At 41.3% G+C, this 23,483-nt stretch overlaps 2 protein-coding genes across 3 annotated transcripts in view; one reads left to right on the forward strand and one right to left on the reverse strand.

The window, feature by feature from the left end:
* The window catches only part of LOC109422692 (putative leucine-rich repeat-containing protein DDB_G0290503), a 673,760-nt gene that overhangs the window by 132,932 nt on the left and 517,345 nt on the right, over positions 1–23,483 (forward strand). The window lies entirely within an intron of this gene.
* LOC134291957 (uncharacterized) overlaps positions 9,692–23,483 on the reverse strand; it is a 242,085-nt gene continuing 228,293 nt past the window's right edge. Inside the window, exon 2 of the mRNA XM_062860465.1 lies at positions 9,692–9,961. Within this exon, the coding sequence (XP_062716449.1) occupies positions 9,697–9,961 (265 nt within the window). The 3' untranslated portion in view covers positions 9,692–9,696. The remainder of the gene's footprint in view (positions 9,962–23,483) is intronic.

Raw genomic sequence — 23,483 nt, forward strand, 5'->3', positions numbered from 1 at the left:
TATGAGGCAGACAGAAAGAAATAAACACTAGACAAACTTCTGAAAAGTAAACAATGGACCGGTTCCGGGCTGAAAATCTCTCAAATTAAGACACATAACCTAACCTAAACTTTGGAAATCTTTCACGGAATTTCCCTGTATTTTTTGGTGTTTGCTACTGCATGTTCAGGATACGCAAATAAAGTTGATAATTTCCTCTCAAGAGTACTGGAACTCGTGAAGTTTGGTGAGCTTATGAATACTGTCATGATATCAAACTACAATGCATTGCATTTAATTATTATTTGTCGATTACTTTGTGTGAAAATGTAGCAAATGCATCACTAGTATTGTTCAAACAAATCCTCTAAACTACTACGGTAAATTCAAAGTTAAAAAACTACATGTCACTGATTTAACTTTTGGCTTATTGGCTTTTAGTGCAAAAATGTGGTATTTTCGTATACTTTTAGATAAAACAAAAAATCAGTGTAATGTAAACAACATTTTATCAAAAGCATGTCCAGTACACTCTAACGGAAAAATTAAGGCCAATCAACTACATGTTATGGCTTTAAATTTGGTTTTATGGACTATTCTGTATGAATATTATGATATTTTTGTAACTTTCTGAGTAAAATAAATTAAGAGTGTCATGAAAACTTCACTATTGTTCTTCAAATATGTCCAGTACTCTTTCACGGATGATTTTAGGGTAAAAAATTTCATTGCATTGTAAGCCAGTTGCCAGCCAGTAACTGCCTTGAATTTAGTCTCTTCGTGGTGCGAAAATGAAGGACTAAATGTAAATCCTTAACCACGATCGTACCGTTTACGCGTAAGAGAAAAATGTTGATCAGCAATTTGAAATTGAAAGGAACTATTTTGGAATTTTCAGATTCAGTCAAGTATCTCGGTGTATATCTTGACAGTAAACTCAACTGGAATCTACATCTTGAGCAGGTAGTTGTAAATGCTATAAATGTAAAAAGTGGGGACTAAAACCGAAAATGATCCATTGGATTTACACGGCGATTGTGAGAACCAGAGTTACTTATGCGTCACTGGTCTGGTGGCCGAAAACTAATAAAAGGTTAGCTCAAAAGAAGTTGGAAAAACTTCAAAGGATAGCTTCTCTTTTAATTACTGGTGCAATGCGAAGTACTCCATCTAAAGCGCTAGACACTTTACTATACCTACTTCCATTGCATCACTTTGTTCAATTAGAAGCTGCAAAGAGTCTTTTGAAGCTAAAAAGAACTAAAAACTTCTTTGAAAGTGACCTAAGAGGACACCTCAGTATTCAAAAAAACAATTAGTATCAGCTCGTTAGTCACAAGCAATGGTGATTGGATGAGCAGACGATACAATTTTCAACGTTCTTTCCAAGTGATCAATCCTGGGAGAAATATGTGGGAAAATGGTGGCCCACAGCTACAACCAGGATCGATCGTATTTTACACTGATGGTTCTAAATTAAATCATCAAGTTGGTGCAGGTGTCACTGGCCCAGGGATTAACGTATCAATACCTATGGGCAATTGGCCAATCGTTTTTCAAGCTGAAATTCAAGCAATTTTAGAATGTTGTAATATCTGCTTACGTAGAAATTACAGGCTTTCAAAAATTTGCATAATGTCTGATAGTCAAGCAGCTCTAAATGCTTTGAAATCAGCATCATGCACTTCAAAACATGTTTGGGAGTGTATCCAATCACTTCAACAATTAGCTTACCGAAATGAGGTGAAGTTGTTTTGGGTTCCAGGACATTGTGGAATTGAAGGAAACGAGCAAGCCGATGGCAGACAATTAAACGTTCCATAATAAATACAAAATTTCCCATAAATAATTCGAAAAGTCCCAGTGAAGAAACAGGGGTGTAAGCAGTAATAAATAACAAAAGTTCCATAAACAAATAGAAAAACGCATAAATAAATCAAAAGTTTCCATAAACAATTGTTTTTTGAGCAATTAAAAACGTCAAAAATGCAATGAATAAATCAACTGTCGCAATAAAAAAGCCAATTTTCCCACCAAATAACTTCGAATTTTCCATTAATAAATCCGATTATTCCATAATAAATTAGAAAATTCACAATAAAAAAATATCGAAAAAGCAATAAAAAATGCAATAAAAAATGACGAAATTACCCATGAAAAACAAATGCAGGAAAGTATGATACAGTGAAATGCTGAATCGCACTTATATGACTGAAACGACTGAAAAGCTTGCGTAACTATGATTGCAAATTACCGAGCAATTGCTTGCTGTCCGAACTCGCTATCGCTCGTCGGACCTAAAAAAGGGATAACATCTATGTTTGCATTATACCGGGCAAATTCTTGAATCTGTGGTTTGCCTAGAACCGAATCGATGCAGTTGCGGTGCATCGGATATCGGAAACTTCGGCGGCCTTCTGCCGTCTCAGTTCCTCAATCGTCTATGCGGTTTCGCCGCATGATCTGTATAATTTTTGGCTCAAAATGCATTTACGTTTATTGCTCGTTTTTTGATATTTATTGATAATTTATTTTTTTGTTATTGCACTTTTTGAATTATTTATTGCTTTTTTGATATTTTTTTATTGTGATTTTTTAAATTTATTATGGAAAAAATGAATTTATTTATGGAAAATTCGAAGTTTTTTGGTGGGAAAATTGGCTTTTTTTATTGCAACAGTTGAATTATTCATTGCATTTTTGACTTTATTTATTTATTTATTTATTTATGCATTTTTCTATTTCTTTATGGAACTTTTGTTATTTATTACTGCTTACACCCCTGTTTCTTCACTGGGACTTTTGGAATTATTTATGACGAATGATCACTTTCTTATGAGTCGTTTATATTTTAGCTGCAAGCCGATATGCTAGCAAGACTTGGGTCGTCTCATCAATTCATAGGTCCTGAACCATTTTGTAGCATATCTGGATGTTCTCTCAGAATGGAGTTTAAAGCTTGGAAACAGGAAAAATTAAAATCCATATGGGGAAACACCACAATTGCGAGGCAGTCTAAGCGTTTTATAAAGCCAAACGTTGCAAACACTCGCAAAATTTTGGAACTTTCCAAAAAAGATTTCAGTACTTTAACCGGCCTCTTAACAGGTCATTGTCCGAGCCGGTATCATCTGAAGCTAATTGGAAAACTTCAAGATGATGTTTGTCGCTTTTGCGGCATAGATAAAGAATACTCGGAACATTTGTTATGCCATTGTCCGGTAATTGTAACTAAAAGAATTAGGTTCTTTGACAAAGGGCTAATAGAACCCTTTGATGTTTGGAGAACAAACTCAAATACGGTGGTATAATTCATTCGAAGTTTGGCACCGTGTTGGGATACCGCTTCTAGTCAAAGTCTAATTATTACCAATACCAATGGTGACACGTCGACTTGACAAAGCTAAACAAAAATGGGGCATATGTCACAATAGATCTATTAACTGGTCGCAGTGACTTAGATACCCAACAAGGTATAAAAAAAAGCCAGCTTTATTTGTTAACCACTTTGTGTAAAAATTTGGCACTTTTGTTGGTTTTTGATAGAATCAAAATTAGAGTGTAATAAAAACATCAGTATTCTTTAAGTACGTCCCCCAAACTGCTACAAATAATTCAAGACTAAAAAACTACATGCTATCGTTTCAAGTTTAGTTTTGTGTAAAAAGTTTTAAGTTTACTTTGTGTAAACTATATGGATTTTTTGTAGTATTTCGGGTAAAACAAAATAAGAGTGTAATGAGAATATTTTCATTGTTCATCAAAAATGTTCGGTACTATTCTACGAACAATATTAAACCAAAAAACTATAGGGCTATTCACTACCCGAGCAAAGTTTCATAACAACCGGATAACATACTGTGTTATCTGATATCAAAAATAATTAACTAAATTTGTTCTCATTGTGACTGAATAAGCAGGCAACATAACAAACATGATAACAACCAAGTATACCCGTGATACCAATAAAATATCTCATTATGTTATCATCAAAGGCACCCTGATAACAACTTCTATAAATCTATCAATTTTATCCAATTGAAAACTTATTTTGTTATCAGAAAGATATTTGCAACTGTCGTTGATAACTAACTTCCGTTGTTGTTGTCAACGATGATGCCCCAGTTTGACAGGTAATGGTAACATGAACTACCAAGTTGATAACACAAAATTGTAAAATTTGTTCTGGAGCGAACACTAGTTATCAGTTTGTTACTGCTCAGTTATTGTACTTTGCTCGGGTAAACAGATTAAATTGCTGCGTAAGCCATGATTTTCTGCTTATTTGAAATGTTTCATGATTTTGCGAATGAAATAATCGAAGATTGCCTTGGTGATCGCGACGTTTAATCAGTTTAATCAGTTTACGCTGTTAAGTGAATCCCCCTTATATGTCGTCGCTTTGAATTTTGATTTATTGCTTATTTTATGTTAAAAATCGGATATTTTAGCAGTTTTTTTCAGTAAGTTAAAATATAATTGTACTGAAAAATCACTAATTTTACATAAACATGTTCACTCCAGCTCCGGGGTCTCCAGTTAGTCTAGTGGTTAAGGCTACGGATCGCCAATCCGGAGACGGCGGGTTCGATTCCCGTTCCGGTCGGGAAAATTTTCTCGACTCCCTGGGCATAGAGTATCATTGTACTTGCCACACAATGTACAAATTCATGCAATGGCAGGCAAAGAAAGCCCTTCAATTAATATCTGTGGAAGTGCTCTAAGAACACTAAGTTGAAGAGAGGCAGGCCAAGTCCCAGTGAGGACGTAGAGCCACAAAGAAGAAGAAGAAGAATGTTCACTCCAGCTGTACGCATGATTTAGAGTCGTAAAAATATATGTCATCGCTTTAAATTTTATTTTATTGATCAAAGTGTGAAAAAAAATGCGATTTCATAATAACTAGGATGTGGCTTTTGCTTAATAACTTTGAGTAGACTCATCTATTTAAAAATTCTTTAAATCTTTTTGCCTTTCTCGTACACCAAGGTGTACCGAAAGGCTATATGTTCACTCCAAAAACGAAAATTTGATAGAGCCCCCGGAGGGGTCAAGTGTTACATACCAATCGACTCAGCTCGACGAGTTGAGATGATGTCTGTGTGTATGTATGTGTGTGTGTGTGTGTATGTATGTGTGTGTGTATGTGTACAAAAAAGGTCACCTCATTTTTAGATAGTAAACATCAACCGATTTTAACGACCGACGGTTCATTCGACGCGGCATCTGGCCCCATTGTTTCCTATTGAAAATGGTTCGGATCGATCCAGCCGTTCCGGAGTTATGGCCATTTAGGTGTTCCGGATCGGTACCCCAGGAAGGGGCCAGATATGAAAATGCAACAAACCCATGCATACGACCCATCAAACCACGGCATTTTCGATAATCTGATGAACGGGAAGTAAGAAAAAAATCTCAGACTATATCTGAACCGGTAGTGTTCCGGAACCGGTTCCGGGTGTCCTACCGGAAGTGGCTTATAAAAAAATTGAACCAAACCCATGCATGCGACGCATCAAAGTGCTGCTTTTTCGATAACCAGATGAACGGTAAGCAGGAAAATAGTTTCATACTGTATCTGAACCGGTTGTGTTCCGAAACCGGTTCCAGGTGTCCTGCCGGAAGTGCTCAATAAAAACAGTATACCAAACCCATGCATGCGACACATCAAAGAGTGGCTTTTTCTATAACCAGATAAATGGGTAGCAGGAAAATAGTTTCATACCGAATTTGAACCGGTTGTGTTCCGGAACCGGTTCTAGGTATCCCGTAGGAAGTGACCAACTAAAAAACTAAACCAAACCTATGCACGTGACGCACCAAATAGCTGCTTGATCGATAACCAGATGAACGGTAAGCAGAAAAATAGTTTCAGACCATATCTGAACCGCTTATGTATAATAAACTGATGAAGTTGAAGAAGTGAATCCAACTGAATGCGTCTGACGATGGCCGAAGAATAGTAGGTCGAAACGCGTAACGCTTAACAAGCTGTTTCCGATATTTGTCACCGATAATTACCAATCAATCCACAAATAACATATCTGAACCGGTTGTGTTTCGGAACCGGTTCCAGGTGTCCCGCCGGAAGTGGCCAGTTAAAAAAGTGCCATGCAAACCCATGCACACGAAACATCAAATCATCAAAAATGTTGGATAACCAGATAAACGGGCAGCAAGAAAATAGTCTCTGGCCACACCTAAGATTACCAGCAGTGTTGTAGAATCAGGATTGGATGCATCGCTGAAATTACGAAGGGGAACAAAACCAATGCAAGCGATTAATATGCGTAAAAGAACAAAATCTTAATGAAAATTAAAGCGATCTTGTCAAATCACACAATTTTAGATTCCTGAGACGTAATTAAACAGTAGGATGAATCAACGTTGTATGGGAAAATTTAAATTTTATAGCATCAATCCCCTTTTGTGGCTGAACTACGCACAATTTTGATGCAACTGGTTAAGCCCTCGCGCTCTGTAACACGGTTGAAATTTAAATGGGTTTTATTATGAGAAATTTCACTAGCTTGCACTTTTTTTAGCAAATTTTACCTAAATCTTATAACCAATGATAATAAAATAAAGGCTAAAGTGTGCCGAAAAAAAAAAATTGCCGAAATATCTTGATAATGATCGGCATCCAGTGCTAGTGAAGTTGGTCAAGCAGTCAACTGAGAGGTTTGATATTTTTCAGCTCTGCTTATACGTTTAACATAATACATAACTTCGGAATATGAGCCATCAATAAGTTTCCAAATTCAATTATGGCTTAGATATAATAATGTTGCTTTTATAATGTTGCTTTTCTGAATAAGGCTGACACAAATTTCAATTTTCTCTTAAGTCATGAGGGGTCCCCCTTGGAAATTTTATTCGGAATTCATCATTTTGAGGAAGGGCACAAATAAATAGGGGAGATCGGTGCATAATGGACGCCCATATTTTTGTCGAAACCGTTGACTTTTATGCTAAACTTTTAATGCATAAGTATTAAGGAACAAGTCATCGTTCTATTTTTCCAAAAGTACCATTCATATGCCTCCAAAATAACCTAAATATCATTGAAATTGGGGGTGTCTAGTTCATTTATTTATGGCTCAATCGCGTGTAACGCTTTACGGAGCCGAAATTCATTCTTTGTATTCAGTTACATACAATTTTCTGACTTTCTTAGGTACTCAAGGTTAGTACTGGGAGGAGGCCAGGGTACTCGTGGCTGCTCGAGGTTAGCGGGTCACAAAATTTCAAGGAAAGGCATGGTGAGGATAAGGTTTCAGGGTTCTCTGTAGCACATCCGGGAGGTATCTTGGCTTTTGGCGTCGCCTCTGGTGTTGGCATGGGCTTGTCACGGGTTTTCGTCTGCCGGATGGCCAGGAACATATAACACAAAAAAGACACACACAAAGAAAAAAAAAACCGAAGCGAAAAAAAAACAGAAGATTATACCTTTATACAACACATGCGAAGAAACTCATAAATGGACCGCATATAGATTAGATCGCGGGTTCCCAACACATCTCTTACTGGAACAAAGGGTTGTCTACCTCGGGCCTCAAGGGTATCCAATAGTAGCGCTCTGGAGGCGTCATTATCCGGGCATTGCCAAACTACGTGGTCGATGTCGTCATAACCGGAACCGCATTTAGTACAAAGCTTGTCGAGCGCGAGGTTTATTCTATGCAAATGCGCGCCTAGCGAGTAATGGTTGGACATGAGTCTTGACATCACGCGTATGAAGTCTCGACCTACGTCCAAACCGTAATGCCACGCTCGCAAAGAAACATTAGGAATAATAGAATGTAACCACCGTCCCAGTTGGCCATCTCGCCAATCACGTTGCCAACTTTGAAGAGAACTCTGACGAACTAAATGGAAAAATTCATCGTGTGAAATTCTTCTTTCATAGATCTCACCTTCCTGTGCGCCCACCTTTGCGAGAGAATCCGCCTTCTCATTGCCATAAATTGAGCAATGTGAGGGGACCCATACAAAGGTAATCTTGTATGATCTTTCGACCAGTGCACCCATCTGCTCCCTTATTTTTGTAAGAAAGTAAGATGAATGCTTTACAGGTTTCATCGACCGGAGTGCCTCAATAGAACTAAGACTATCCGAGAAGATGAAGAAATGGTCTGCGGGCATGTTTGAGATCATCCCCAAGGCGAAGTCGATTGCTGCCAGCTCAGCAACATAAACCGAACAAGGTTCCTGAAGTTTGCGGAAGGCGGTGGAGTTTTCATTGAAGACACCGAAACCAGTGGATCCATTTATGCGAGACCCATCAGTGAAAAATCTCTTCCAGGAATTGACATTTTGGTACTTTTCGTTAAAAATGCGAGGAATAGATATACATCGAAGTTGATCTGGTATTCCCTGAACAGCTTGTTTCATGGACAGATCGTATTTAACAGAGGAACTGTCATTGGTGAAGTGTACACGAGGAGGATTATAACCTGGGAGGCTTATATCAGATGACATGTAGAAAAGATAGATTCTCATGAATTTTGACTGAGTGTTCAGACTGAGCATTTCTTCGAAGTTTTCAATAACGCGTGTGTTGCTCACTCCACACTTGATAAGTAACCTTAGCGAGAGCTCCCAGAAGCGGTTCTGGAGAGGTTTCACCCCTGCCAGGACCTCCAGGCTCGCATTATGCGTTGAGTGCATACAGCCGAGGGCAATACGCAAACAACGGTATTGAATTCGTTCCAGCTTTATTAGGTGACAGTTTGCTGCTGAGTGGAAGCAGAAAGAGCCATACTCAATCACAGAAAGAATGGTCGTTTTGTAAAGTTTTATGAGGTCTTCCGGGTGAGCACCCCACCATGTTCCGGTAATTGTGCGTAGAAAATTGATCCTTTGTTGACATTTTTGCACCAAATACTTAGTTTGGGTACCCCAAGTGCCTTTTGAATCAAACCAGACCCCAAGGTATTTCGAAGTCAAAGATTGGTCGATTTCTATTCCCAAAAGATTAAGTTTCAGTTGGGCTGGGTTCCGCTTTCTGGAAAACACAACCAATTGAGTTTTTTGCGGAGCAAACTCGATCCCCAAATCTCTTGCCCAACTGGACAGATTGTTTAAGGAACTTTGCAATGGTCTTTGCAACATTTCTGCATGTGGGCCTTTTAGAGAAACCACAGCATCATCTGCAAGTTGTCTTAGCGTGCATTGTCCTTCCAGACAGCTATCAATGTCTTTCACATAAAAATTATAAAGCAAGGGACTTAAACATGAGCCTTGGGGTAGGCCCATGTAGCTAATTCTGGAAGTTGTCAGTTGTCCGAGATTGAAGCTCATATGTTTTTCTGACAACAAATTATACAAGAAATTATTTAAAATTCCTGGAAGTCCACTATATTGCAGTTTTTCTGACAATATTCCTATGGAAACTGAATCAAAGGCGCCCTTAATATCCAAGAAAACTGAAGCCAGTTGCTCCTTTTCCGCAAAGGCCAGTTGAATATCTGTTGAAAGCAACGCTAGACAATCGTTTGTTCCTTTGCCTTTGCGAAACCCGAACTGTGTATTTGAAAGCAAATTATTCGATTCAACCCAATGGTCGAGTCGCGATAGGATCATTTTTTCTAACAATTTCCTTAAACATGATAACATAGCAATTGGGCGGTATGAATTATGATCAGACGCTGGTTTACCAGGCTTTTGAATAGCTATTACTTTGACCTGTCTCCATTCTGGCGGAACGATGTTCATTCATTTATTTAGTATTACATCAAATTCAAGATAAAACTGAATCAACAATATTTCTCCATAATACACGGTTCGTGGCTGCCGCTCTCCATCCTCGGTCGCGCCCGATGCTCGCCAAGTCACGCTCCACCTGGTCCGCCCATCGTGCTCTCTGCGCTCCACGCCTTCTTGTGCCAACCGGATCAGTTGCAAACACCAGCTTTGCAGGGTTGTTGTCCGGCATTCTTGCAACATGCCCTGCCCACCGTATCCTTCCGGCTTTGGCCACCTTCTGGATGCTGGGTTCGCCGTAAAGTGCAGCGAGCTCGTGGTTCATCCTTCTCCGCCACACGCCGTTCTCCTGCACACCGCCGAAGATCGTTCTTAGCACGCGTCGCTCGAAAACTCCGAGTGCTTGTAGGTCCTCCTCGAGCATAGTCCATGTCTCGTGCCCGTAGAGGATCACCGGTCTTATTAGCGTTTTGTACATGGTGCATTTGGTGCGTGGGTGAATCTTTTTCGACCGCAGTTTCTTCTGGAGCCCGTAGTAGGCCCGACTTCCGCTGATGATGCGCCTCCGAATTTCACGGCTCACGTTGTTGTCAGCCGTCAGTAAGGATCCGAGGTAGACGAATTCCTCCACCACCTCGAAAGTATCCCCGTCTATCGTAACATTACTACCCAGACGGATCCGGTCGTGTTCGGTTCCGCCTACCAGCATGTACTTTGTTTTTGAAGCATTCACCACCAGTCCGACCTTTGCTGCTTCGCGTTTCAGGCGGGTGTACAGTTCTGCCACCGTTCCAAATGTTCTAGCGATAATGTCCATGTCGTCCGCAAAGCACACAAATTGACCGGATTTTGTGAAAATCGTTCCCCGGCTGTTGAGCCCGGCTCGTCGCATCACACCTTCCAGAGCAATGTTGAAGAGTAGACATGAGAGTCCGTCTCCTTGTCGCAGTCCCCGGCGAGATACGAATGAACTGGATAGTTCACCCGAAACCCTTACGCAGTTTTGCACACCGTCCATCGTTGCTTTAATCAGTCTAGTCAGCTTCCCAGGAAAGCCGTTTTCGTCCATGATTCTCCATAGCTCTGCGCGGTCGATACTGTCGTATGCCGCTTTGAAGTCGATGAACAGGTGATGCGTTGGGACCTGGTATTCACGGCATTTCTGGAGGATTTGCCGTACGGTAAAGATCTGGTCCGTTGTCGACCGGCCGTCGATGAAGCCGGCTTGATAACTTCCCACGAACTCATTTGTTTTAGGTGCCAGACGACGGAAGATGATCTGGGATAGCACTTTGTAGGCAGCATTCAAAATAGTGATCGCCCTGAAGTTCTCACATTCCAAATGGTCGCCTTTCTTGTGAATGGGGCAGATTACCCCTTCCTTCCACTCCTCCGGTAGCTGTTCGGTTTCCCAGATCCTGACTATGAGCCGATGCAGACAGGTGGCCAACTTTTCTGGGCCCATCTTGATGAGTTCAGCTGTGATACCATCCTTACCAGCTGCTTTGTTGGTTTTGAGCTGGTGAATGGCATCCTTAACTTCCCTCAGCGTGGGAGTTGGTTCATTTCCGTCCTCCGCTGCACTGGCGTCGTCGTTTCTTCCGTTGCCGTGGGCTCCCGTGCCTACGTTCTCCACGCCGTTCAGGTGCTGATGGAACGATGTTGTTCTCCATGAATGAGTTGAACAGGTCCAGTAATCGTCTTTTCGCGATATCTGGAAGATTTTTTAGAAGATTGAACTTGATCATATCGCGTCCCGGAGCGGAATTGTTTGATGAAAGAAGAGCCATAGAAAATTCCAGCATAGTGAAGGGTCTGTCCAGAGAACTGTCTCTTGAGGATGTTTCCCAAGATATCGGTTGTGCTGGGACTGAGTCTGGGCAGACCTTTTTCGCGAAGCTAAATATCCAACGGTTGGAGTATTCGTCACTCTCATTAGAAGAAGAGCGGTTTCGCATGTTGCGAGCCACTCTCCAAAGCGTTGCCATTGAAGTTTCTCTAGAGAGGCCCTCAATGAAGTGTCGCCAATAACTACGCTTTTTCGCTTTCAGCAGGTTCTTCAGCTGTTTTTCGAGCTTAGCATACTCTTGATAAAGATCTGAAGTACCATGTCTACGAAAAGCTTTGAAAGCATCAGATTTTTAAAGATACAACTGGGTGCAATCATCATCCCAACCTAGTGTGGCTGGTCTTCTTTTGAAGGTTGCACTTGGAACACGTCGTTTTTGTGATTCTAATGCACTCTTGTATATCAGTTCTGACAGGAATCGATATTCATCCAAAGGTGGGAGGGGATTGAATGATTCGATGCCAAAAGATACCGCTTCTGCATATTTTTGCCAATCGATATTCCTTGTGAGGTCAAAAGGAACCTGAATTGATTGGTCTGACCTTTCACTATCATGCTTTATGGTGGTTATTATAGGCAAGTGATCACTACCATGAGGATCCTCGATTACCTTCACAAGCAATCGAATGATAGTGAACTTGATCCCAGTGATAGGTCGAGACGGCTTTCTTTGCCGTCAGATGCAATACGTGTCACTTCACCTGTATTTAAAATGTTCAAATTGAAATCGTCGCACAAATCATAGAAGATGACCGCTCTATTATCGTCATATGGTTCGCCCCACCCTGTACCATGTGCCTTCATATCACCCAGAATTAAAACTGGATGTGATAGTGCAGAAACCGCATTCCAAAGATGACGGCGGTTAATTGAAATTCTTGGAGGAATGTAAACGGAAGCTACGCAAAGATCTTTACCCTTTACGTTTATTTGGCAAGCGACGATTTCTACGCCAGGATGAGTTGGGATTGGAATTTTATAAAATGAGTAAGTCTTTTTGATCCCCAAAAGTACTCCTCCGTAATGGTCATCTCGGTCCTGGCGAATAATGTTGAAGTCGTGGAAGTTGAGTTCGTCTTCAGAAGAAAGCCATGTTTCACAAAGTGCAAATATATCACAATCAGAGTTGTGAATCAAAAATTTAAACAGGTCCAATTTAGGTTTTAAACTATGACAGTTCCACTGTAGCACAGTGATCATATCTTGAACCTCGGTTGATGAATTATCCATCAAAAGATATGATCGAAGCAAGGAGGGGCCATGATTGTGTCAAATTCCGAAGATACTCTTCTACTGCTTGGAGAAAAATGTCTAGTATGCCTCTGAAGGAGTCGGAAAGTCCGAGAGCATCATATAAGCGATCCACAAGGGCCCTAAAAGTGAACAGTCCTCGTTTGGGCTTGATAGATTTTGCTGAAATTCGAGGAGCTTTTGTGGCTTTTTTCTTGCCACCTTGTCGAGTATTTCTTTTTGAAGTATACTTAACAGTTGGAGGCGGAGGTTCTAGGTCCTTGCTGCAGCAAGGAACTGCACCATCAGAGACCTGCTTCTTCGGAGTTTTTAAATTCCCTCCGCCTCCTTTGGTAGTTGTCAAGCTTTTGAGGGAAGACTTTAAGAAAACCTTTCGGCGCAATCCCGGGGAAGATGGTGACTTCCTTTTTCCGGATGCGTGTACCTCCGAAAAGGATCCACCCTCATCAGTTTCGCCATCGTCCTGATCATCGGAAGACAACTCCTGATAGGGATTTTCAACTGGGACAGCTGACTCAGACATTATAGCGGGCGGATTCGATGATTTCACCATTTCCGCGTATGTCTTCTTGGAGCGCTTAATTATGGAGCGACTCTCATTTTGAACACGCTTTTTATAGGCCGGGCATTTTTGCAAGTCGTGAAGTTCTTTACCACAGTAGCTACATTTTTCAGCTTCCTGTGTGCAAGACTCGTCGAGATGAGCTTGGTTGCATTTGCCACAACGGGGCTTGTTGTCGCAAAAGCTAGCACTGTGACCAAACTGCTTGCATTTGGTACAATTAAATACCTTCGGCCTAAAAAGACGTACTGTGTAAAAAGCATTATCAATTACCACAAATTCCGGGAGGACGGAGCCTGGGAATGTCACTCGAAATAACCCTGACGGTGAGTAAACTTTCTTGTCACCTTCCATGGATGCCTTTTGAAGAGGTTTGCAATCAAGAATACTCACATCAGCGATCGACCTATTATTGAACCGGCCTACACCGGTCTTGATGTCATCGCAGGTCAGCGTTTCGTCGAGGATCTTCCCCTCCACCTCCACTTCTCGTGCATTTATGTATAGAGCGTATTCACATGAGAACAACTCGTGCTGGACAATTTCATTTGTTGCTTTGTAACTAGGTGTGGTTACACGCAGCTTGGACTGTTTCACTTGGTGAATAACAGTCCCGGGATACTTACGCGTCAGCTCTCGAGAGATTGAGAGCACATTCAAAGGTTTGCATTTGCGCCGGAAATAGACAACCCAAGGCCCAGGCGAAGATGGCTGGTAAAACCGCGTCCGAGCAATAATATCTTTAGGAGGCGATCCGCCTCCATTCGGATCGTCCATGTGATAGTTCAAATAAAATTCAATTTATGTTTACTTTGACGCACACGCTATGCAGTGTCAAAAGTAATTAAAAACGAGAGAACAAAATGAAAAATAAATAAACCAAAAAAAAAAAAATAACTTTGAAAACTTTTTAAAAGTTTTTATACTGTTCCACAGAACGTGGGTTGGGAACCACTGCTATAGAATAGCAGTCAGACAACTATCTCGTGTTCACGTGATAGACTGTGGAATGGGAACAATGAGGCGAGAGCGTATATCGAAAATACTTATCTATTGATACAGTACTGTAGGTAGCACGGTGATGACGACTCGGATACACACAAGCTGGCGTTGCTGATGGTTGTCCCTCTCGTCGTACTCGCCGCCGCCGACCACAGCGACGAAAAGCGACTTGCGATTGGAAGCTCGGTACGTGGAACTGCAGATCTCTCAACTTCATCGGGAGCACCCGCATACTCGCCGATATACTGAAGGACCGCGGGTTCGGAATCGTAGCGCTGCAGGAGGTGTGTTGGACAGGATCTATGGTGCGAACGTTTAGAGGTTATCATACCATCTACCAGAGTTGCGGCAACACACGTGAGCTGGGAACAGCTTTTATAGTGATGGGCGACATGCAGAGGCGCGTGATCGGTTGGTGGCCGATCGACGAAAGAATGTGCAGGTTGAGGATCAAGGGCCGATTCTTCAACATTAGCATAATAAACGTGCACAGCCCTCACTCCGGAAGCACTGATGATGACAAAGACGCAGTTTACGTGCACACTAAACGCTTTCAGCAATATTTTGCTGAATTTTGCCGAGCTGAAGGGTCCAGCAATTTTTTTTGCTGAACTTTCGGCAAAGTTTGCTGAATTTCAGCAAAACGTTACTGATGATCAGCAGAGTTTACTGAACAATTCAGCAAATTTTGCTGAATTTCAGCAATTTTTTTGCTGAAACCTTCAGTTCGGCAAAATTCAGCAAAATTTTGCTGAAACCCTCAATTGATTTTTTGGTGTGTGAAGCTCGAACGCGAGTACGACCGCTGCCCAAACCACGACGTCAAGATCATCATAGGGGATCTAAACGCCCAGGTAGGCCAGGGGGAGGAATTCAGACCGACGATTGGAAAGTTCAGCGCCCATTAGCTGACGAACGAAAATGGCCTACACCTCATCGATTTCGCCGCCTTCAAGAACATGGCCATTCGTAGCACCTTCTTCCAGCACAGCCTCCCGTACCGTTACACCTGGAGATCACCACAACAAACGGAATCGCAAATCGACCACGTTATGATTGATGGACGGCACTTCTCCGACATTATCGACGTCAGGACCTATCGTGGCGCTAATATCGACTCCGATCACTACCTGGTGATGGTTAAACTGCGCCCAAAACTCTCCGTTATTAACAACGTACATTACCGGCGGCCGCCCCGGTACGATCTAGAGCGACTGAAGCAACCGAATGTCGCCACCGCATACGCGCAGAATCTCGAGGCAGCGTTGCCGGACGAGGGTGTGCTCGATGTGGCCCCTCTAGAGGACTGCTGGAGTACAATCAAAGCAGCCATCAACAACGCAGCTGAGAGCACTATCGGGTACGTAGAACGGAGTCGACGAAACGATTGGTTCGACGAGGAGTGCAGAGCGGTTCTGGAGGAGAAGGATGCAGCGCGGGCGGAAATGCTGCAGCATGGAACCCGACAGAATGTGGAGCGATACAGACAGAAGCGGAAGCAGCAGACCCGTCTCTTCCGGGAGAAAAAGCGCCGCCTGGAAGAAGCGGAGTGCGAGGAAATGGAACTGCTGTGCCGTTCACAGGAAACACGCAAGTTCTACCAGAAGCTCAACGCATCCCGCAAAGGCTACGTGCCGCAAGCCGAAATCTGCAGGGATAAGGACGGGAGCCTCCTGACGGACAAACGTGAGGTGATCGAAAGGTGGAAGCAGCACTTCGACGAGCACCTGAATGGCGAAGAGAATGTAGGCACGGAGGACCAAGGCAGCGGAGGAAATGACTATGTTGGTGCAGCAGAGGACGGGAACGAACCAACTCCCACGCTGAGGGAAGTTAAGGATGCCATCCACCAGCTCAAAAACAACAAAGCGGCTGGTAAGGACGGTATCGCAGCGGAACTCATCAAGATGGGCCCGGAAAAGTTGGCCACCTGTCTGCACCAGTTAGTAGTCAAGATCTGGGAAACCGAACAGCTGCCGGAGGAGTGGAAGGAAGGGATAATCTGTCCCATCCACAAGAAAGGCGACAAGTTAATGTGTGAGAACTTTCGAGCGATCACCATTTTGAATGCCGCCTACAAAGTGCTATCCCAGATCATCTTCCGTCGTCTTTCACCTAAAGTAAATGAGTTCGTGGGAAGTTACCAAGCCGGTTTCATCGACGGCCGGTCGACAACGGACCAGATCTTCACCGTACGGCAAATCCTCCAGAAATGCCGTGAATACCAGGTCCCAACGCATCACCTGTTCATCGACTTCAAAGCGGCATACGACAGTATCGACCGCACAGAGCTATGGAAAATTATGGACGAGAACAGCTTTCCCGGGAAGCTGACTAGACTGATAAGAGCAACGATGGACGGTGTGCAGAACAGCGTAAGGATTTCGGGTGAACTATCCAGTTCATTCGAATCTCGACGGGGACTACGACAAGGTGATGAACTTTCCTGCCTACTATTCAACATCGCCCTGGAAGGTGTTATGCGACGAGCCGGGCTCAACAGCCGGGGTACGATCTTCACGAAATCCAGCCAATTTGTATGTTTTGCGGATGACATGGATATTATTGCTAGGACATTTGGAACGGTGGCAGAACAGTACACCCGCCTGAAACGTGAAGCAGCAAAGGTCGGACTGGTGGTGAATGCGGCTAAGACAAAGTACATGCTGGTAGGTGGGACTGAGCGACTGGGCTCCAGAAGAAACTGCGGTCAAAAAAGATTCACCCCCGCACCAAATGTACCATGTACAAGACGTTAATAAGACCGGTGGTTCTCTACGGGCATGAGACGTGGACGATGTTCGAGGAGGACATACAAGCACTCGGAGTTTTCGAGCGACGGGTGCTAAGGACGATCTTCGGCGGCGTGCAGGAGAACGGTGTGTGGCGGAGAAGGATGAACCACGAGCTCGCTGCACTTTATGGCGAACCCAGCATCCAGAAGGTAGCCAAAGCCGGAAGGATACGGTGGGCAGGGCATGTTGCAAGAATGCCGGACAACAACCCTGCAAAGTTGGTGTTTGCTAACCATCCGGTTGGTACAAGAAGGCGTGGAGCGCAGAGAGCACGATGGGCGGACCAGGTGGAGCGTGATCTGGCGAGTGTTGGGCGTGACCGACGTTGGAGAGCTGCAGCTGCAAATCGAGTATTATGGCGGCAAATTGTTGATTCAGTATTATCACGAATTTGATGTTAACTAAATAAATAAATAATAATCATTGAAATTGAAATATGTTTTTCATATGGTAAAATTCTTATAATTTCAACGCAGCTGCAAATAAGGTATTACGAGTGTTTGAGTGTGTCCACCATAAAAACAAGTGAATTGCTACCTTATCTGCATGTATACGTAGATTTAGCAATGGATAAAGTATTTCATTTGTGATTAGAATTTACTCAAAATTGAAATTTCAATGTTGTAGTCGATTTGTGGCGAAATAAACACTGGCAATGGGGCACGTTCGGTGTAGTACTAGATTTGTAGTAATAAGCTGAATTTTAGTATGGTGAGAAGGTCAATTCTCCGTTTCTGCAATGAAATGGTGCAAAAAACGTGGGCATTATGATTCCTTGCCTAATTTGATGCTGTTTGAGCAAAACTTTGGATAACTATGTTGTTTATGTTGCAAGAAATGGAGAAAACAACAACACTGTTGCCCAAAGTTTTGCTCAAACAGCATCAAATTAGGCAACGAATCATAATACCCACGCTTTTTGCACCATTTCATTGCAGAAACGGAGAATTGACCTTCTCACCATACTAAAATTCAGCTCATTACTACGAATCTAGTACTTCATCGATCTGTCCTATTACGAATGGATGTAAGCGCATTGCATACTGTTAGGCGCTTAAGAGTGTTTAAAAAAAATCAATTGGATTATTTTAGCCTAAAGTTTATTAAATTTACTTTGATGTTATGTAAACTCGTCTAAGAAGGAGTATTTAATCTGTGGTATCGATCTCCGTGGGCAAATTACTTAACTGGTCGATGTAATCAAAGAAATGGCAGGGGTGTCCATTATGCTCCGATGGGTGTCCATTTCGCCCCGTACCTTCTCTGCCAGCTCTAAAAACACACGATTAACCATTTATTATTTCTTCACAATAAATACATTCTACCTGCTATAAATGATTGAAATACGCAGGAAACCAACTAAAGTTGTAAGCCAACTGATAATATGTTAAGGTTTTCTCTGTTATTCAGGCCTATCGTACTCATTTGCTTAGGGTGTCCATTATGCCCCTAATCCCCCTTAACCAATAACTTTTTAAATTTTAAAGTGAAATTAGAGTTCGCTAGAAAATTTATTATCAAATCCGATGAGTTAAGCGGATTTGCACATTGTTTGTGTATTTTTTCATCAAATACATTAATTATTTATCAACTGTACTCCCCCATTGATAAGTCAACGAGCACTGTGACAAAAGAAGAAAATGAGATTTGTTCCGTTCTAGAGTATTCTCAGAATTCAGGAACACTTTGGTTTATGGCTCTTGAGTACATATTCGACGAGAAAGGCACTATCACCACTAGGTGGATTAATCTGGGTTTTTTGAAGAAACTTCGTTAGGAACACCTGGTGCATGCCATCAAAATATATCGAAGAAATTTTCCTAAAAAATGAAGTTAATTTCCAGTTTTCTTGATATATTCAAAGGTGACTTTGGGAAAAGGCTGCGATGCAGGCATTGTCCCTCTTGAGGCGTTACGCCAAGAAGGAGGGGAGGATGGTTATTGACAAAGAAAGCTCTCAATTACAAACTGGGCAAGTGCTCATAGTATACTAAGGAGCAGGCTTTGTCTCATTTGAGCCGTTACGCTAAGAAAAATGGGAAGACTACCGGTACTAGATCTAGTGGTACAACATGCTTGGTTTTAATTTATTAGCAAAAAAGCCAGTGTTTCATTGCAATATCTGATGAATCATAGTCATATTCTTGTTTAAATATTGCCAATCCACTAAGAATGAAAAGGATTCTAACGCTTTATGTTCCGAACACTCCCCACCATCAGTCAGATAAGCAAAATGTTCCATTCATAAGGAACATTAAATTCCGCACCGCAGCCTTCCTGCGAAATCCCTTGCATCCCGTGTGTGGACGCTAACTGCAAAGACAGAGGCGTGAGAATCTGCCTCCGGGCAAACTTGGCATGCACACAGCACAAATCGCGGGCAATTCGAGGTAGGTACTTCGATTCAACCCGACCCATCTTCACCACCGCCGCAGTCCAGTCCAGCAGTCAACTAATTTGGTATTCTGTCTGGGGCGTGCTGCACATATACCTTACGTTTAAGAGGTTGTTTGTTGATTGAGGACGTAGGTACAATACAAAGCTCGAAACCCTTGAGCACCATTCATCTTCTTCACCAAGGCATGCAAAGAACAAAAAACACATTAAAAAATCTCCCGATGATGATTCCTTCTTGGGTTTTGCTTCTGCTCAACCCGCAAAGAATCATAAATCGCCAGGGGCCATCCCAAACGGTTGTTGCGCAGAGGATTCTTATGGTTTGCAATTTTTTGTTACATATGGATCCGTGAGTTGAGAATGATGGTAAAATGTGCCCCTTGGGCACAACTCAGGCAAATTGCAGCTTTGTGCAGAGGTCTCACCGATAAGGTTCATTCATAATTTTGCTTAATTGAAGAATTTGGTACATTACGCCAGAAATTATAATCTCTTTGTTGGGATGAATACGGTTGTGAAGACGAAGAACATGCAGCATTTACCCAAGTAACACAACTTGTTATAATAGTGTATATAATACATGTTTCATACAAAAGTCCATGTTCTGTTTCGAACATGGAAAACGTATTTTCGTACGCTTATATCACCGAAAAAGCGCAAAAAATGGCGGCTTATAAAACATCATTGATGATACTGAAGATGTTTTTCAATACATTATTATAACATAAAATTAAGTATAGAATATGTTCTCAACAAACATCGTAAATACTTACTTGTGGTTATCAGGAGAATCATAATTTTCCAAACGCAAATAAATCTGACACCTATCATGAGCTTCAAAGTATAATAGCTCAAAAAATTTCACGCCTAAAATTTATCGCCAAACATCGTCACTATGCCTTAATTTCATGTGCCATTTAAAATTTATGGTGTAATAAACACATTTGCTTCTCATGAATTCATTCGCCTTCCGTCGGATTGGAGACAAGAAGGAAGGTTTTTATTTTTTCTGTGCTTTGTGTGAGATTTTCAAACAAATTTACAGACTTGCAATATGGTGGCTTCTTGCTACAGTACCGTCAGCATGTTTCGGAATTCTATTTACAATAATGCTATATTGATGATGTTCTTTAAGACTGTAGAATTTGTATTCGTTATCATTTTGCAAATTATATAATTTAATTTAATGTTTGACCTGTTTCAGATGTATAATTATTGGGGAAAACATCCGTAGATGAACATCAACAGGCTGTATATAGAAATGGTATTGTGAAACTTTTTAGCAGGCACTGTAATTTGTCTGACCTGATAGGGAAGAACTCAAAATATTAGAAATACGTTTAAATTACAACTGCTGTACATCTACATAACATGTTCATCGAATGCCACTAAAATTGATTAAAATACATTGGAAAAACATCATAGTAACGTATTTTAAACATTCATTTCCAATGCTGCACACAACGATGTGAAATTTGGTTTTGCATGACCTATTTTGAACATAGGTACAACAATAACAAAGTTGGAGTGTAATTTCGGGATCTAATATAAATGAATTATTGTAGAATTATTCACGGCATCAAAATTAATGTTAAAACTGTGCTTGTAAGCGAGATTTAGTCGACAAGTAAGTACTCACAGTGATTATAAGGTAACAAGTGACATTTAAGCGAAATTGAATGGTGGCTTTTATCTTTCGAGCCATGGCAACAGTGGCATGTATCAAGTTTTCTTTGAAGAATATACCCGTTTAGCATACTCGTAGGGGGATCATAGCAAAGCATAACATAAGAATGTCGGGTGCTATTTTAATAATCTGCGTTGTATTTTCAAGAGCAAGCAAATTTCATAAATAATGCTCAAGTGCGTGACATAATAGGGAACTGATAAACTTGTAAGTTAACGTATTTAGTACGTAAAAATAACGTATTCATAACATGTTTTCATCCAAAGGTTATAACTAAGTGTTGCTAATGTTTTACATGTCTTATTTATTTGTAGGAAGATGATGGTTCAAAAATCTTGTGTAATCGACGTTCAATTTACGTTATTCTGGCTTGTAGTGAAGATGATATGATTTTTCAGTAACTTGTTATTGCCAAACATAGTTAAAACATGATTTCAACACAAGATGTGTACAGATACAGATATAGTACTATACTACAACATCTTTTTCAGATTCAATTTTCAAAGATGTTTTCTGTGTTACTTGGGTAATAACATGGTTTCCATCAACCGTCATAAATCGGAACGTGAATTCCGGGGATAGCTTTGAATGGATGAAAATAAAACGAAACAATACACCAGTAAAACAAGATTTTCGTGAGCGATCTGAAAGCGCCAAACATTTAGGGAAGGAGTGACTCATCCCAACAAAGATTTTGAGCAGCAGCAACAGCATCATGCGCCAAACGAGACAAGCTTTGATAGGATCGAGTCCCGCCATTCATAAATAACGCTCTTCCGGCTAGAAATACCTCAGAAGCTTCGATGGTGGTCATGTTTGTTATATTTCGGAGACTTGAACTGACATCTCGGCCTAAACTGACAAGAACAATAAAGCCTGTATTCGCAATAATCGGGACACAGAAATACAGCTGTAACTCTGCAATAGATACATTAAAATTGCTCAAATGTGACCAAATAACATCTTCAGATGTGTTCATTTCACCTGCACAATTTCATATGAATCGGTGCAGTACTTTTTGTTGTAGCAATGAAAGGGTAGAGTGTGCGCCATTGAATTTTGTACAGCCCCTAGTTTTGCTTGTCAGCGCTGTAACTTTTGACTTTGGCAAAGGAAAAAGCTGAAATTTTGAACACAAATCTCTCAATCTACATTTGTTGCACAGGCAAAATTTCAAAAAAAAAATCGATTTTATAGTCGAAACATGTATTGGGACTGAACGTGATTTTAGCCCCACAGACAGCAATTAGTCATCACCCTTTATTGTTTCGATTGTACTTTTGAAAGTACTGTACCAATAATTATCAAATTTTGCAGGCATAATATACACATAAACAACTACCTACCTTCTGTGAAAATTTCATGGAAATTGGCTTAGAAATTCAAAAGTTATGAATAGGCAAATATTGCACATTAAAACACGAAAAATTTTCACTAAAATTCACCCCTATCAACACCAGTATCTTGCAAACCAATTAATCAAAGTTGATAAAATTTTGCAAGAAAGTGTCTCCATAAGTATCATAACTGCTAACGAGATTTCATAATTATCATCACAGGACTAAGAACTGTAACGCAAAAGAACCATCTATTATGCGAATTAAAATTGGTCATGATTGTACAAAATGCTTAAAACCATGTCTGTTTGTTTTTCATCCATAGTTGAAAGTAATGCATCGATTTTTATAAAATTTGGCACACATAATAAACATGCACCAAAGAATTCTCTGTCAATTATTTGGGCAATTTTACCGATTCATTACAGAGCTACAGCTGTGCTTCTGTGTCCCGATTATTGCCGATACAGGCTTTACGTGCGAAAAAAATATGTTGGCCATGGAAGTACTTGTATGCACCTCCTCTCCTCTTCTTGGCGTAACGTCCTCACTGGGACAAAGCCTGCTTCTCAGCTTAGTGTTCAATGAGCACTTCCACAGTTTTTAACTGAGAGCTTCCTCTGCCAATGACCATTTTGCATGCGTATATCGTGTGGCAGGCACGAAGATTACTCTATGCCCAAGGAAGTCAAGGAAATTTCCTTTACGAAAAGATCCTGGACTGACCGGGAATCGAACCCGTCACCCTCAGCATGGTCATGCTGAATACCCGTGCGTTTACCGCCTCGGCTATATGGGCCCCCTTGTATGCACCATAACCCATTAAACTGTGGCCATGATCTTGAGCCATGACACAATGTACAGTGGTCCAGGATCCAGATTTACGATGGAAGAGACATTCTGCGTCTTCATACGTTTT

The sequence above is a fragment of the Aedes albopictus genome, chromosome 3, assembly GCF_035046485.1.
Source record: "Aedes albopictus strain Foshan chromosome 3, AalbF5, whole genome shotgun sequence".
NCBI classification, from domain to species: Eukaryota; Metazoa; Arthropoda; class Insecta; order Diptera; family Culicidae; genus Aedes; species Aedes albopictus.